This window comes from Rhincodon typus, chromosome 12, assembly GCF_021869965.1.
Source record: "Rhincodon typus isolate 14 chromosome 12, sRhiTyp1.1, whole genome shotgun sequence".
NCBI lineage: Eukaryota > Metazoa > Chordata > Chondrichthyes > Orectolobiformes > Rhincodontidae > Rhincodon > Rhincodon typus.
Window position 1 is genome coordinate 51,349,239 of NC_063343.1, and position 13,172 is coordinate 51,362,410.

The following is a 13,172-nucleotide window of genomic DNA, read 5'->3' on the forward strand; positions in this document are numbered from 1 at the left end:
GCCAATCAGGAAATGACCCATTAATGCCTATACTCTGCTAATATGTTACTTACTACACCATAGCAATAAATGAACTTTTATTTTTCGCAGTTATCTTTGATGTTGCGTGTTATCAAATGCCTTGTGGAAATCTAGGTGCAGAACATCTACTTGTGTCTGTCACTAATAGCACATTACTTCCTTAAAGAACTCCAATAAATTGTTCAAAAGGTTCTTTTCACAAATCCATATTGATTCTGCTTGATTACCTTGATCTTTTCTAAATGCTCAGCTATAACACCTGTAATAAATTTTAACATTATTCATATGATAGCTTAACTGGCCAGTTGTTTCCTGCTTTCTGTCTCCCTCCCTTTTTGAAGGTGAATATATGAATAGGAATGGACCATTCAGCTCATTGAACCTGCCCCCTTATTCAATACAATCACCAATGATCAAACACTTTCATGCCTTTTATCCACCCCATCCCCTTATTCCTGAACATCATTAGTAATCAGAAATCTATCATTCCCTACACTAAACATTCTCAGAGACAGTGGCACTGTGGCTCAGTGGTTAGCACGGCTGCCTCACAGCACCAGGGACCTGGGTTTGATTCCAGCCTCGGGCAACTGTCTGTGTGGAGTTTGCACATTGTCTGCATGGGTTTCCTCCCACAGTCCAAAGATGTGCAGGTTAGGTGGATTGGCTATGCTAAATTTCCCATAGTGTTCAGGGATGTGTAGATTAGATGGGTTATAGGGGGATAGGTTTGGGTGGGATGCTCCAAGGTTCAGTGTAGAATTGTTGGGCTGAAGGGCCTGTTTCCACGCTGTAGGGATTCTATTAAAGACTGAGCTTCCATTGCCCCTGTAGAGAATTCCAAAGGTTCACAATGCTTTGAGTAAAATTTTTCCCCTTACCTTGGACTTAAGTGACATCTCCCTTTAGTTTTGAATTAGTTTTTGGTTCAAGACTTCCCAACAAGGGGAAACATCTCACTGCATCTACCTTGTTTGTTGGTTTAAATATTTGTTAGTTGCAATGACATCTCCTCTCATTCTTTGAAACTCTAGAGAATGCAGACTCAAGTTTGTTCAAACTGTCTTAAAAGGTCAGTCCTGCAATCCACCTCTCACAATATTATCTTTCTTGAGATAAAGAGTCCAAAACTGTACACAGTACTCCAGGTGTGGTCTAACCAAGATCCCACAGAATGGAAGCAAGATTTCACTACTCATGTAGCCAAATCCTCTGGCAGTAAAGGCTAACAATCCATTAATCTTCTTAATAGCTTGCTTCACCTACATGTTAGTCTCGAGTGGTTTATCGACAAGTATATTCATTTTTTTTTTTCTGTACCAATCTCCGAGGTCCACATGTGACAGTGATTTCTGGAATCAGAAGTTAATGCTGTGAACAACGTTGGCACACTGATTACCAGGCATGGACCTTCAGAGTGGCTGGTCCGCACATGAGACTCTCCTACCAAAGTGGATAACCGTACATTTTTCACATTATGTTTCATCTGCCACATGTTTGCCCATTCACTAAGCCTGTCCATATCGTCCTGAAGCTACTTCACGTCTTCTTCACAACAGACATTCCTATTTACCTGAAAATTTGGGAATATTACATTTGCTCCCCAGCTCCAAATCATTAATACATATTGTGAACAATTGGTGCCGAAGGACTGATCCTTGTGGTAACCCACTAGACACAGCCTGTCAACACGAGGATGACCTGTTTATTCTTCCGTTTTATGCCCATTAGCCAAACATTAACCCATGCCAGTACATTAACTTCCATCCTACAAGCTTTAACTTTTCTAACCAGCCTCCTGCGGGAGACTTTATCAAAAACCTTCTGAAAATGATATATATTGGTTCCCCTTTATCAATTTTGTTGATATTATCTTCAAAAAACACCAAAACTTCTGACGAACGGGATTTTCCATTTGCAAATCTGTGCTGACTGTGCCCAATCAGATCATTATTTTCTTAGTGTTTATTTATTAAATCACCGGCTGAGAAATGAGTGTCACAGTAATCATTTACCAAGTCTTAGGAGGCAGTTTTGCTAAGAGTGCATGCTTCCCTATTGTGCCCGGTGCTATTGGCTCCATCTTCATTGCTTCCTGATTGACAAAATTGCCATATACTAGAATTCCTGAAAGAGATACCAGTCCCTCAGTGTCCAGTTGTTGTGTGAAGCATGCATGTATTCTGCCAGCAGTTAGAAGGTCTTAATTCGGTGGTGATGTACCATAGCATCAACCTCTGAGATATGGAGGCAACTGAATAGGTAGCTATTTATGGACAAGCACTACCCACTGATGTGAGTCATGACACCAGTGGGGAATCCACCAGAGTTCAGCGTATACCAAGCGTGACCATAGAATCATAGAACCACTACAGAGCGGAACGAGGCCATTTGGCCCATCAAGACTGCACCAACCCGCCAAAGAGCATCCCACCCAGACACAGCTGCAGTCCCCCACCCCATTTAAATCGATGCTAATCCACCTAGCCTACATATCCGTAAACATTATGGACAATTTAGCATGGCCGATCCATCTAACCTGCACATCTTTGGACTGTGCAGAGAAACTGGAATACCCAACAGAAACCCACGCAGACACTGGGAGAACATGCAGACTCCACACAGATAGTCACCAGAGGATTGAATTGAACTCGGGTCCCTTGTGATGTGAGGCAGCAGTGCTAACCAACTGAACCACTGTGCTGCCCTTTTTAAGAACATTTTTGCAAATGTCTGGTCAAGAAAGCTCTTTCTATTCAGCAACTAGAATGTGATGTAATTGACCATTGGCATATTGATGTATCACAAGTTCTTCTGGGTAGAGTCCTAGGTCCAACCTTCCTCAGCTGCATCATAAATGACTTTCCCTCCATCATAAGGTCTGAAGTGGGATGTTCACTGATGATTACACAATGTCCAGCACCATTCGCAACACCTCAAATACTGTTCAAATTCAGCAAGACCTGGGCAATGATCTCCAATAAGAGACAATCTAACCACCATTCCTTGATATTCAATGGCATTACCATCACTGAATTCCCCACTATCAACACTGACCAGAAACTGAACTGGACTAGCTATGTAAATACAATCGCAATAAGAGCTGGTAGATGGCTAGGAATACTGCAGCGAGTAACTCACCTTCTGACTCCCCGAAGCTTATTCATCATCTACAAGTTCATAGTTTTAAAATCATGGTGTCATCCACCATCTTCTCCCCATAATCCTACACATTCTTCCTTTTCAGGTAACAATCCAATTCCCTTTGATAGCTTCGATTAAATCTACTTCCAAACACATTAACAGGTAATGCAGTCCAGAATTTAATCACTGTGATATCTCAAGATTTCTTTCCCTGTTCCACATTTTGAAGTTCAATTCCATTTAGCATATAGTCCATATCAGCATTTCCTCCAAATTTCATAACTTTCTATTTCCTTGTATTAACTGCAAGTGACAGTTCTCTGCCCAATGATTGAACTTGTCAAGATGCTTTTGAACTTCAAAGTATTCATATTGATCATTTGTTGTTGCTCCCAATTTAGAATCCTCTGCAAATTTGGACACAACTTTATCAAATTTAATTCTAAGAATTAGAGACAGCAACAGCTCAAATACTGAAACTTGTGGCTCTTAACAAGACACCGACTCTTACAATATTTGCACTGTTGTCAAATGATCTGCTCATTGCTAATACATTTACAAACATACAAAATGGGAGCAGAAGCAGATTTAGCCTCAAGTCTGCACTGCTATTCAGTGCGATCATGGCTGATCCACTTGTGTTTCCACATTCTCACCAACCTCTCATCACCCTTAAAATGTTCAATGACCTGCCTCCACTGCCTTCTGAGGCAGAGTGTTATGAAGTCTCACAACCCTTGGAGGGAAAAACAAAGTGTCTCCTTACCTCAGTCTTATAAGGGCAACCCCTAATTTTAAAGCTGGAGGACACTTTTGGACTCCACCTACAAGAGGAAACGTCATTTTCATGTCCACTTTTTGAGGATCTTATTCATTTCAACTCACTGAACTGATCTGCCTAATCTTCAGTATTTTGGATAAACATCATTTACTTCTGAGGATTGATTAATTAATTTGAAAAGAGCTTGGTTAGCTCAGTGGGCTAGACGACTCTAGTGTGGTTCAGAATAAAGTCAACAGTGCAGGTTCAATCCTCTACCAGTTATTGTACTACATGGAGGTCTGCCTCCTTACCTTACTTCATGCTTGTACAGTCGTTACTGTTAAGCTACACATAACCAAGTGTCTCTATCTCTCTGTTTCTCATGAAGAGATATTCTAAAAGTCTTTTGTGGACTTTGGCTCCTTACAATTTACTTTGAAAATTACTAGGCAGTCCAAAATTATAAATGAATTGGAAAAGTAATCTTAAATTTACTTCAGTTAATTGTGTTTGGAGAGGCACATTAAATAGCATTCTATAAGGTCTATAAAGAGGAAAACGTTGAAAATGTTTTGAAAGAGGTGAATGAATGGCTCCATCTTTCACATATAAACACGGATACACCAGTCAGTTAATAGACTATTGTATTGTATTAACCAACTGACCATTTGGCAATATTACTATTTAAAGATGGCAAACACATTGAAAGATGTCAGCAACACCATAAAGTCCTTTGGTAGCCTTTAACAATGAAGCAACATTCAGTATAACAAATTTGTATGGAAACGTTGACATTAACAATTTATACTGATTAAATATGGTCCAAAAAGTATGCTGAAAATTGAGCCAACAGAAAATTCATGTCCTATTTTTATACTGGGCAAGTAGGAACTATGAGCACAGAACCTGTACAGCATCATACAAGTAAATAGTGGCTTACTCAGTGCATCACCTCTCCTTTTACTAGTCTCCCACTATAATTACCGATTCATACTGATTTACCCTTTTGAAGCGATTTCCCTCTCTTCTATTTTAACTTCTAAAGAGTGGACATCAAACATGAGATGGAAACAAGCAACATAAATGTCAAAAACAAATGATTTATTTAATATTTAATGATAAACAGTCAGCATGAAGTAAAATTAAAAAAAAAACAAACCAGGACATTTTAAATACAACCTAGACTAATCTGGCACAGAAATAACCATTTTGATTTTGCTGTATGCATATCATTTTTTTGAAACTCAATCAGCAAATTAAAGATGGGCACAATGTATTGGAGTAAAATGGATAACTAAATGAAATACCAGAATATAATTAAAAAGACAACAGTCAATGGTAGAGGTCAGTGCAATACTGTCACACAATGAACAATTAAAGGCTTGTTCCAAGTATGAAGACAATGTACAAAGGTTCCACAACAGCACATGACCTGAGCAAACTAACAGGTACACAGAATTACAGTGGCTGAAAGCAAGATAAGAATTACATAAGCACACCAAAAGGCAAAATTTTTTTTTAAAAATTACAATGAACTGGAATACTATATGGAGTGATACAGTTTCAAGTTATAATATTAGTAACTGTATTATATGCAAACTTTTTAGAACAATTCAATGTTTAACTCTAATGTCTATGTAAAAATTATATAATTTTATAAATATTTATGGATTTCAAGCAAGCACCCTTGATAAGAAACAATGCAAAAATACTTGTTTTTCTACAATGTGCTTTAGAATAATTTGGTCCAACGACACATGAGAAATTACACCTTAAGGTGAACCTGATTTTTTTTAAAAAATAAATCTCTCCACTTCCAGAAATAATGTATAGTGTGCACTTGTGTATAACTAAAGAGAACATTACAACATCCTTTTCTCAAAGAATTTCAAACTGGAGGTCATTTAGACCTGAAAATCAATAAAGTCAGGTGGCACTTGCCAATCGAATATCTTTATTTAAAGCCAAAACCAAAACGAAGGTACAAAATATTTGCTTCAGCTTGAAAGATCAGATCGATGTAAGTCACACAATGACATACAGATTTAATGCGTCACAAGTGAGATAGTAGCTGTTTACCATGTCACCTCCTTTCTGTCCCGACCTGATTTTCTCTTATAATGCCTACTCTGCTGAAAGTACTAAATCAGAGTGAGGTAGAATTCAAAAGGTATTAAAAGCCAGCACATTTACGATACCTCAATACAGGTGGCTAGCTTTCAGTTGAGAACTAGTTGACTATGGAAAAGGCCACCTGAATGTAATTTGCTTTTCAACTAGAAGACCACAGCATCTTCCAACTTCAATCCATTCCACCATAGTAAGAAAAGGAACATTCATTTCTAGCCACTAGGTGTCCTCGCTCAGCATTCATGAGCCAAAAAGGAAGGCAACACGCTACAGCAGATCTCTGTCACTTCTATAATTAGCCATGAGGTGAATGACTGCTTTTGGTGACCTACTTGAAGACTTTCCCTCATTCTCTCTGTCCACTTACTGGCCTCCACTTTCTACATCTACCATCAGCACTTCTGTAACATTGGATGAACTAAAAACATGAATCAGAATTCTTCCTCTTTTACCAGAAGATGGAGTATTAGCTCATTCTGAGTTCTTATTTTTAAATTAATATTGTTCTAACATAATTAATCTCTAAAGTTTAGGTGTAAATGAAAATCAAGAGACTATTCACCAATCTATATCTCTTCTGAATGATACCAATGATTCAACAGAAATAGTGAAGAAACAGACAATTAATAAAAATGAAATCTTGCAGCTTTGCATGTGTGAAAGATTTATTTTACATTTAATGAAGTACCTAATTGTTGTGGTTTCACACCTTGCATTTGAATTGAAATTGGTGACCAAACAAGCACAGCAGGAAAACAGTAAGCAACCCAAAACCTTTTTGATAGTGAATACGTAAATTAAAATGTAACCAAAAAAAACAAGTACAGCATAAACCCGCTGGTCGTGTCAGCATAACAAACACCTCAGTTCATATTGGTTTACTTCATAAACCAGAGCTGCCTTCAAATTCCATTTTGGTCTGTTCTATTGTGATAAAATATGGTGTTTGCAAAGCACCCCAACGCTCTGCGTTAAAACACATTGATGGTATTCATGGTAGAACTGTTTAAACACACAATAGTAAGTCAACTGATTGGGAATACATATTTCTGAATGATTAATCATGTCTCGCAGCACTACAGACTATGGGGAGTTAACAAAATGCATGATTAATCCTGAAGAGTAATACAAGTAAAATCTTACATTTGACTTAAATTCAGACATGATTATAAGCTATGCAAGTGCTGATCAGTTTAATATTTCATTACAATAGAGGTTTACATGCACAAGTGTACCTTTCTGTACTTTTGCTTCAGCTAGTTGCAGTAAAGGAAACGCAGGGAGACGGGAAAGGCTGGATGCAGACCTATAAACCATAACACCCCTGGCATTTTATTAACCAAAGAAAAACAATTGGAGTTAAATACGTTGAATGGAAAAATTATTATGCCTGATCAATGAAAATATATTACTGTTGATTTAATCATGCATGTAAGTATATGCGCTAAAAGGGTTGTGCTATTTGTGTAAATGTGTGTAATATATTAAATAAGTCCTTGAATCTTCTATGCTACTTTGTGGTACACGCATTTCCTTATAAAAATAAAATTATTACATATTTCTTAATTTTGTTTAAAACATTTTGTTCTCAATTTGTTGAGTGGTCACCAAAATTAATGTATTCACTCCGTGAATTGGAGCAAATTTCAAGAAGGGAAATTTCAAGACTAATTTCAAAACAAAAATCTAACCTTGAGCCTGCTCTGTAAGCCAATACGTACAACTTTATAATATATTCAGTTAAAAAATTCTAAAACAAAAAAAATCTAAATTTTGAAGTTATCTAAAACTGTAATTCCTTCATACAAAAAAAGGTAGAAAAACTATAAAATGCTGCAGTGACTACCTTTCTTAAAAAGGGACACCTCAAAGTGGGCTAATCTATCTAATAATTCCTCATATTAATTATTTTTTGCTGCCAAACAAGCTCCTTTAAATGCACTTTTGGTGGAATCTCATTGAATCTCTCATTTACATGGAACAAGAGAAAAGACAATAGAATAAGATAGTGTCTCATAGTCCTGCAGCACATCAGCTACTATTAGTACCGATCAATCCAATTTATTAAAAATATACTGACATGCAATAAAACTACAAGACAGGTACCAATGCAAGTTGCAATTTATCCATCACCTGTAACACACAGTGAGATCATCCAACTATCTGACTGCTCGAGTGTAGAGGGCTTCAAAATAAGTGTGTGTAAAGCAAGATATTTACAATATTATTTATTTCATTACTTTGGAAATGAAAATGCATAAGTAATCTGTTATATTGATTTGACAATTTAACCCAGCCTTATATTAAGTGCAAAAATATAAGAGTTTGGTATAGGGAGTAAAAAGTCAAAGTGAGAAAGGCTAGTACTTCTGTCACAGGGTCAACATATAACCCCAGATATTAAACGTTAAAAGATGAGTTGATATTAAATGCAACCAGGCATTTCCTGTGAAGTCTAAAGTAATCCAATAATTGAGCAATTTGCCGTAGTTAAATAGTTTAAATCATACAGTGTGTTGTTCCACTGTTTAATATACTACATGTAAGAAATTGAGCATCCAACAAATTATGGGTGGGGAAACACAAGCGTTGTCCACTTTCTTTCTTAAGATCCCATTTTAGAATATAAAACTAGTACTTCTTTCCCCTTAACTTGGAACCAGGACTAAACAATTTGGCAGAAAATTGCACAATCAGGCATTCCCAAGAGATAACTTCAAGATTCAAAAACATCCTTCATTTTTAAGAAAATCAAATCTATAAAACATGGTGAATAAAGATTGACTTAATTTCCATCTTACATATACTCTTTGGTGCATTACATCTTAAAGCTAAGAAAACAGTTCTGTTGTTGCTGCACATGCATTTCATACAATGTCATTTGACAATGTATTTTATTTTTAATTTTTATTTTAACTAGAGATGTTTACAAAAATATTTTAAATATATATATTCTGTGTCAATGTTCCATTAAAAAAGGCTCTTTAGAAAATAAAAGTGAACAATTCATTTGAAGATTCGACATAATGAAGCCAATGTGTCAGACTATGAAATTAGGATTAATAACAGCAATGAAATAAGTGGAAAAACAAAATTCATGCAATGATTGTCCAAACAGGGTTTTACAGGTCTTGATGTTGGCTCTTTCTGCTTGAGTTTCTCCATGAAATATTTGATGTCCATTTTGTAAGGGGTGGAAAAGTTAGAGCAAAGAGACTTTTTTTTTTAATACTGTAACTATTGTTATTAAGGTCACAAGAAATAATCCCATACTGACAGGTTTAAACGTGTATGAAGCTTTAACTGAAAGAGAAATAAAACAAAAATTAGAAATCATATCAAATAAAGAAAATAATAAATACTCTGTTGAATATTATTGCGTGATGATTTTCAAGTACTCAGCATTGGAGAATGGGAGGTGGTTATCAGACATTCAGCAGAAATTGCCTCAATTAAATACTGAAGCCTATTGCCTTCTGAGCCCACGTTAAACTCTATTCTCTAACTACTGACGCCATTCTCCCTGGCAACTATCTGAGACAAAACCAGATCACTCAAACCTTGGTGTCATGTTTGCCCTCATGATGAATTTCCAACCATATATTAACATCAGCACAAAAAAACCCCTCCTATTTCTAATGACACAATATCACCCAACACCATCCCTGCCTCAGCTTTCCTGTTGCTGAAACTCTCATCTATGCTTTCTTACCTCCAGACCAAATTATTCCGATGTACCCTTGGCCAGCCTCTTGCATTCTGCCCTCTATAAACTTGAGATCATTCAAATGTCTGCTGCACGCATCCCCACTCTTACTAAGTTCCATTCACCCATCACTTCTGCACTTGGAGATCTACAACGGCTCCTGGAAAAACCTCTAGAATTTCATCTTGGTTTTTAAGTCGCTCCATGCCCTCAACCCTTTAGCTGTCAACTTTCAGATATCAGCAATCAATATAATTCTAACTTCTTAAGCACATTGATTTTAATTGCTCCATTTTGACAGCTGCACTTTCAGCTCCCCAGGCTCTGATCTTTGGAATTCCAGTCTCTAAATCCCTCCACTTTGGTCACTTTTTAAAACCTACCCCTTTGAGATAGCTTTTAGCTGTTTGCCTTAATATTTCTAATGGGGTTTGGCGACTAATGTTGCTTCATAACGCTCTAGTGCCTTGGGGTGTTTTAATATAAGTATATAACACAATTAGGGCAAGTTGTCGTGGAGGTGGTCAGAAAATGAGCAAGGAAACCGGGGAAACTAAAGAGAGAAAAAGGAAGTGGAGGTTGTGAGAGAAAGCAAATTCAACAGAGTAAATAGAGAAATGTAGAGGGGATGATGCAAAAAGGAGGAGATTGAGACAAATAAAACAGGGGACAGAAGATCGGGAAAGAAAATGAAAAAATACCCAGATAACTCTGAGGCAAGTGCTCCCATTTGATGCAAGTTGACAACGAAACTAGCAAACCAACACTCGATGATAAATACATGAAATGGATTGACCCTGTAATTAGCTTCGGTATAAATTTGGAGTGTACAGTTTGAAAAACTTACACCAAAAGGAGAATACCACAGATGGTCAAAATTTGAAATATAAACTGAAAATGCTGGAACTACTCAGCAGGTCAGATATGATCAATGGAGAGAGCAACAGAGTTTAATGGGTTTGGACTTAACGCAGCTTGTCACAGCTGGGCTCTTTAATTGTGGGGCAGGCTTCATGCCAGTCTCCCATTGGCAGGAGCACCTCACAAACTTAAGTGGAAGGGCAGTTGAAGGGGTTGGCATGGGATCTTCTGTTGCTGCTGCTGAGATGTTAATTAGGCCTATCAATGAACCTATTAACATCCACTACCTCTGGAGATAACTGGTGTCTCAGAGATCTAACCTGAGGAGAAAGGCTATCCCTTCCAACAAACCCTACTGAGTTTGCCAACAGCCTCCTGGGGTGAATAGGGTGGGTTCCTCATTTACAGGTTACCAATTGAAGGGCTCGGCAGCGTCTAGGGGAAATGGTCTTTGAAAGTCACCGCTGCCCCATGTCTCATGTGATCCCCATCCTGCTACACTCATATTTGGTCTACGTGTATTGTGTGACATCCCTGGGTCTCTGGTGGATGTGCTATGGCTGGCAGTCACCTTTCCCACTGGCAATGGTAGCAGTGAGCAGTTGCCAGCCTCTGTTTGACCTGGAGCTGCCAGCCAATGGGATATCTGCTCCAAAGGATGTCAATCGTAGAGAGGACCCAAAGTGCCTGAAATACACAATTCCACAGGCCTCATGCATGGGGGTACCACAGCAGCTCTCCAGCCAATGAAGAAAACCGATTTCAGCCCAATGTTTCATGTCAATGGTCCTCCACCAGAACTAGACTCATGAGCATTTCCAGTACTTTCTATTTATACTATCTAAAAACCAGGACTTAGTGTGTGGACGTGGCATTCACAGAAGGTAACTGTAAACAAACCTCACTTTTACACAAACAGTTCACTTGGATAATATCCATTTTGAATTCACTTCAGATAAAACAATATTCTATTTCAGAAAATGTTGATGCAGTAAAACAAATTGAATAGCATCAAGGTGGATATATCACTGAAAAACTTTGCATCCTGAAACAGCTACTGCAGGCAAACATAATTTTGCGGCATAAAAGGCTAAGCATTTTTAGTAGCAATTTGGGTGAAAAGGGGAATAATCATGTAGAACTTCAAAATGCAGGTGGACTGGGAAAATCAGGCTGATCCCAAGAAAAGAAATTTGCGGTATGTCGATGAGATTTTCTTTTGGAGCAACCTGTGGTAGAGTCCACTAAAGGAGCAGGCAAATCCAGGTTTGGTGATATATAATCAGGTACGCTTGATTAGTGAGCTTATAGTGAAGGAACCCGTAGGTGATGGAATTCCTCCTGCAGTTTGAGAGAAAAAAAGCTGGAATCAGGTCAAATTACAATTGAGTAAAGGTAACTACAAAGTCATGAGGGAGGACCTGGCCAGAGTTGATGGGAAGGGGATCCTAGCAGGGAAGATGGTGGAGCAGCAATGGCAGGAGTTTCTATGGGACAATTTGGGAGACACAGCAAAATTACTTCCAAGGAAGAGCCAAATTAAGGGGAGGAAGAGGCAACAATAGCCGACAGAAGAGGTCAGGGACAATATTAAAGCGAAAGAAAAAGTATACAATGTGGTGAAGATCAGCAGGAAGCCAGAACCTGATCAGGTGTTTCCCAGGGCTTTGTGGGAAGCTAGGGTAAAGATTGCTGGGCCCTTTGCTAAGATATTGTGAGGTGTTGGAAGACTGGAGGTTGGCTAATGTGATGCCATTATTTAAGAAAGGCTGTATGGAAAAGCCAGAGAATTACAGACTGGTGAGCCCGACATCAGCAGTGGGTAAATTGTTGGAGGGCATTCCGAGGAACAGGATTTACATGCATTTGGAAAGGCAAGGACTAATTAGGGATAGTCAACATAGCTTTGAAGTAGGCTGTGCTTTTTCTTCTTGGAGCGTCGGAGGCTGAGGGATGATCTTATGGAGGTTTCTAAAATCATGAGGGGCACGGATAGGGTGAATAGCCAAGGCCTTTTCCCTAGGGTGAGGGAGTCCAAAACTAGAGGGCATAGGTTTAAGGTGTGAAATGAAGGACCTGAGGGGTAGCATTTTCAATGCAGAGGGTGGTGTGAGTATGGAACGAGCTGCCAGCGGAAGTACTCGAGGTGGGTACAATTACAGCATTTAAAAGGCATCTGGATGGGTATAACGAAAAGGGAAGTTTAGAGGGATATGGTCTAAATGCTGGCAATGGGACTAAATCAGCTTGGAACATCTGGTCAGCATGGACAAGTTGGACCTGAAGGGTCTGTTTCCATGCTGTATGACTATAATTCTGTAAGATGAGGAAGCCTTTAAAAACCAGAGGACAACTGAAAAAGCAATGAGTGAGGAAAGTAGGACAGTAAGCTAGCTGGTGATATAAAAGATTGCAAGAGTATTTTTAGACTTGTAAAAGTTAAGAGAATGAAAAGAGTGGACATTGGACCACTGGAAAATGAGGCTAGAGTAGTAGTAATGGGAGCAAAGAAATGGCAGGGGAGCAAAGAAATGGCAGGGGAGCAAA

General features: G+C 38.3%; 1 protein-coding gene across 1 annotated transcript in view; it reads right to left on the bottom strand.

Moving 5' to 3' along the window:
- Positions 1–5,008: 5,008 nt before the first annotated feature.
- Positions 5,009–13,172, bottom strand: part of LOC109935560 (septin-8-B-like) — an 87,638-nt gene continuing 79,474 nt past the window's right edge. Inside the window, exon 10 of the mRNA XM_048603564.1 lies at positions 5,009–9,361. Coding sequence (XP_048459521.1) covers positions 9,358–9,361 — 4 coding nt within the window. The 3' untranslated portion in view covers positions 5,009–9,357. The remainder of the gene's footprint in view (positions 9,362–13,172) is intronic.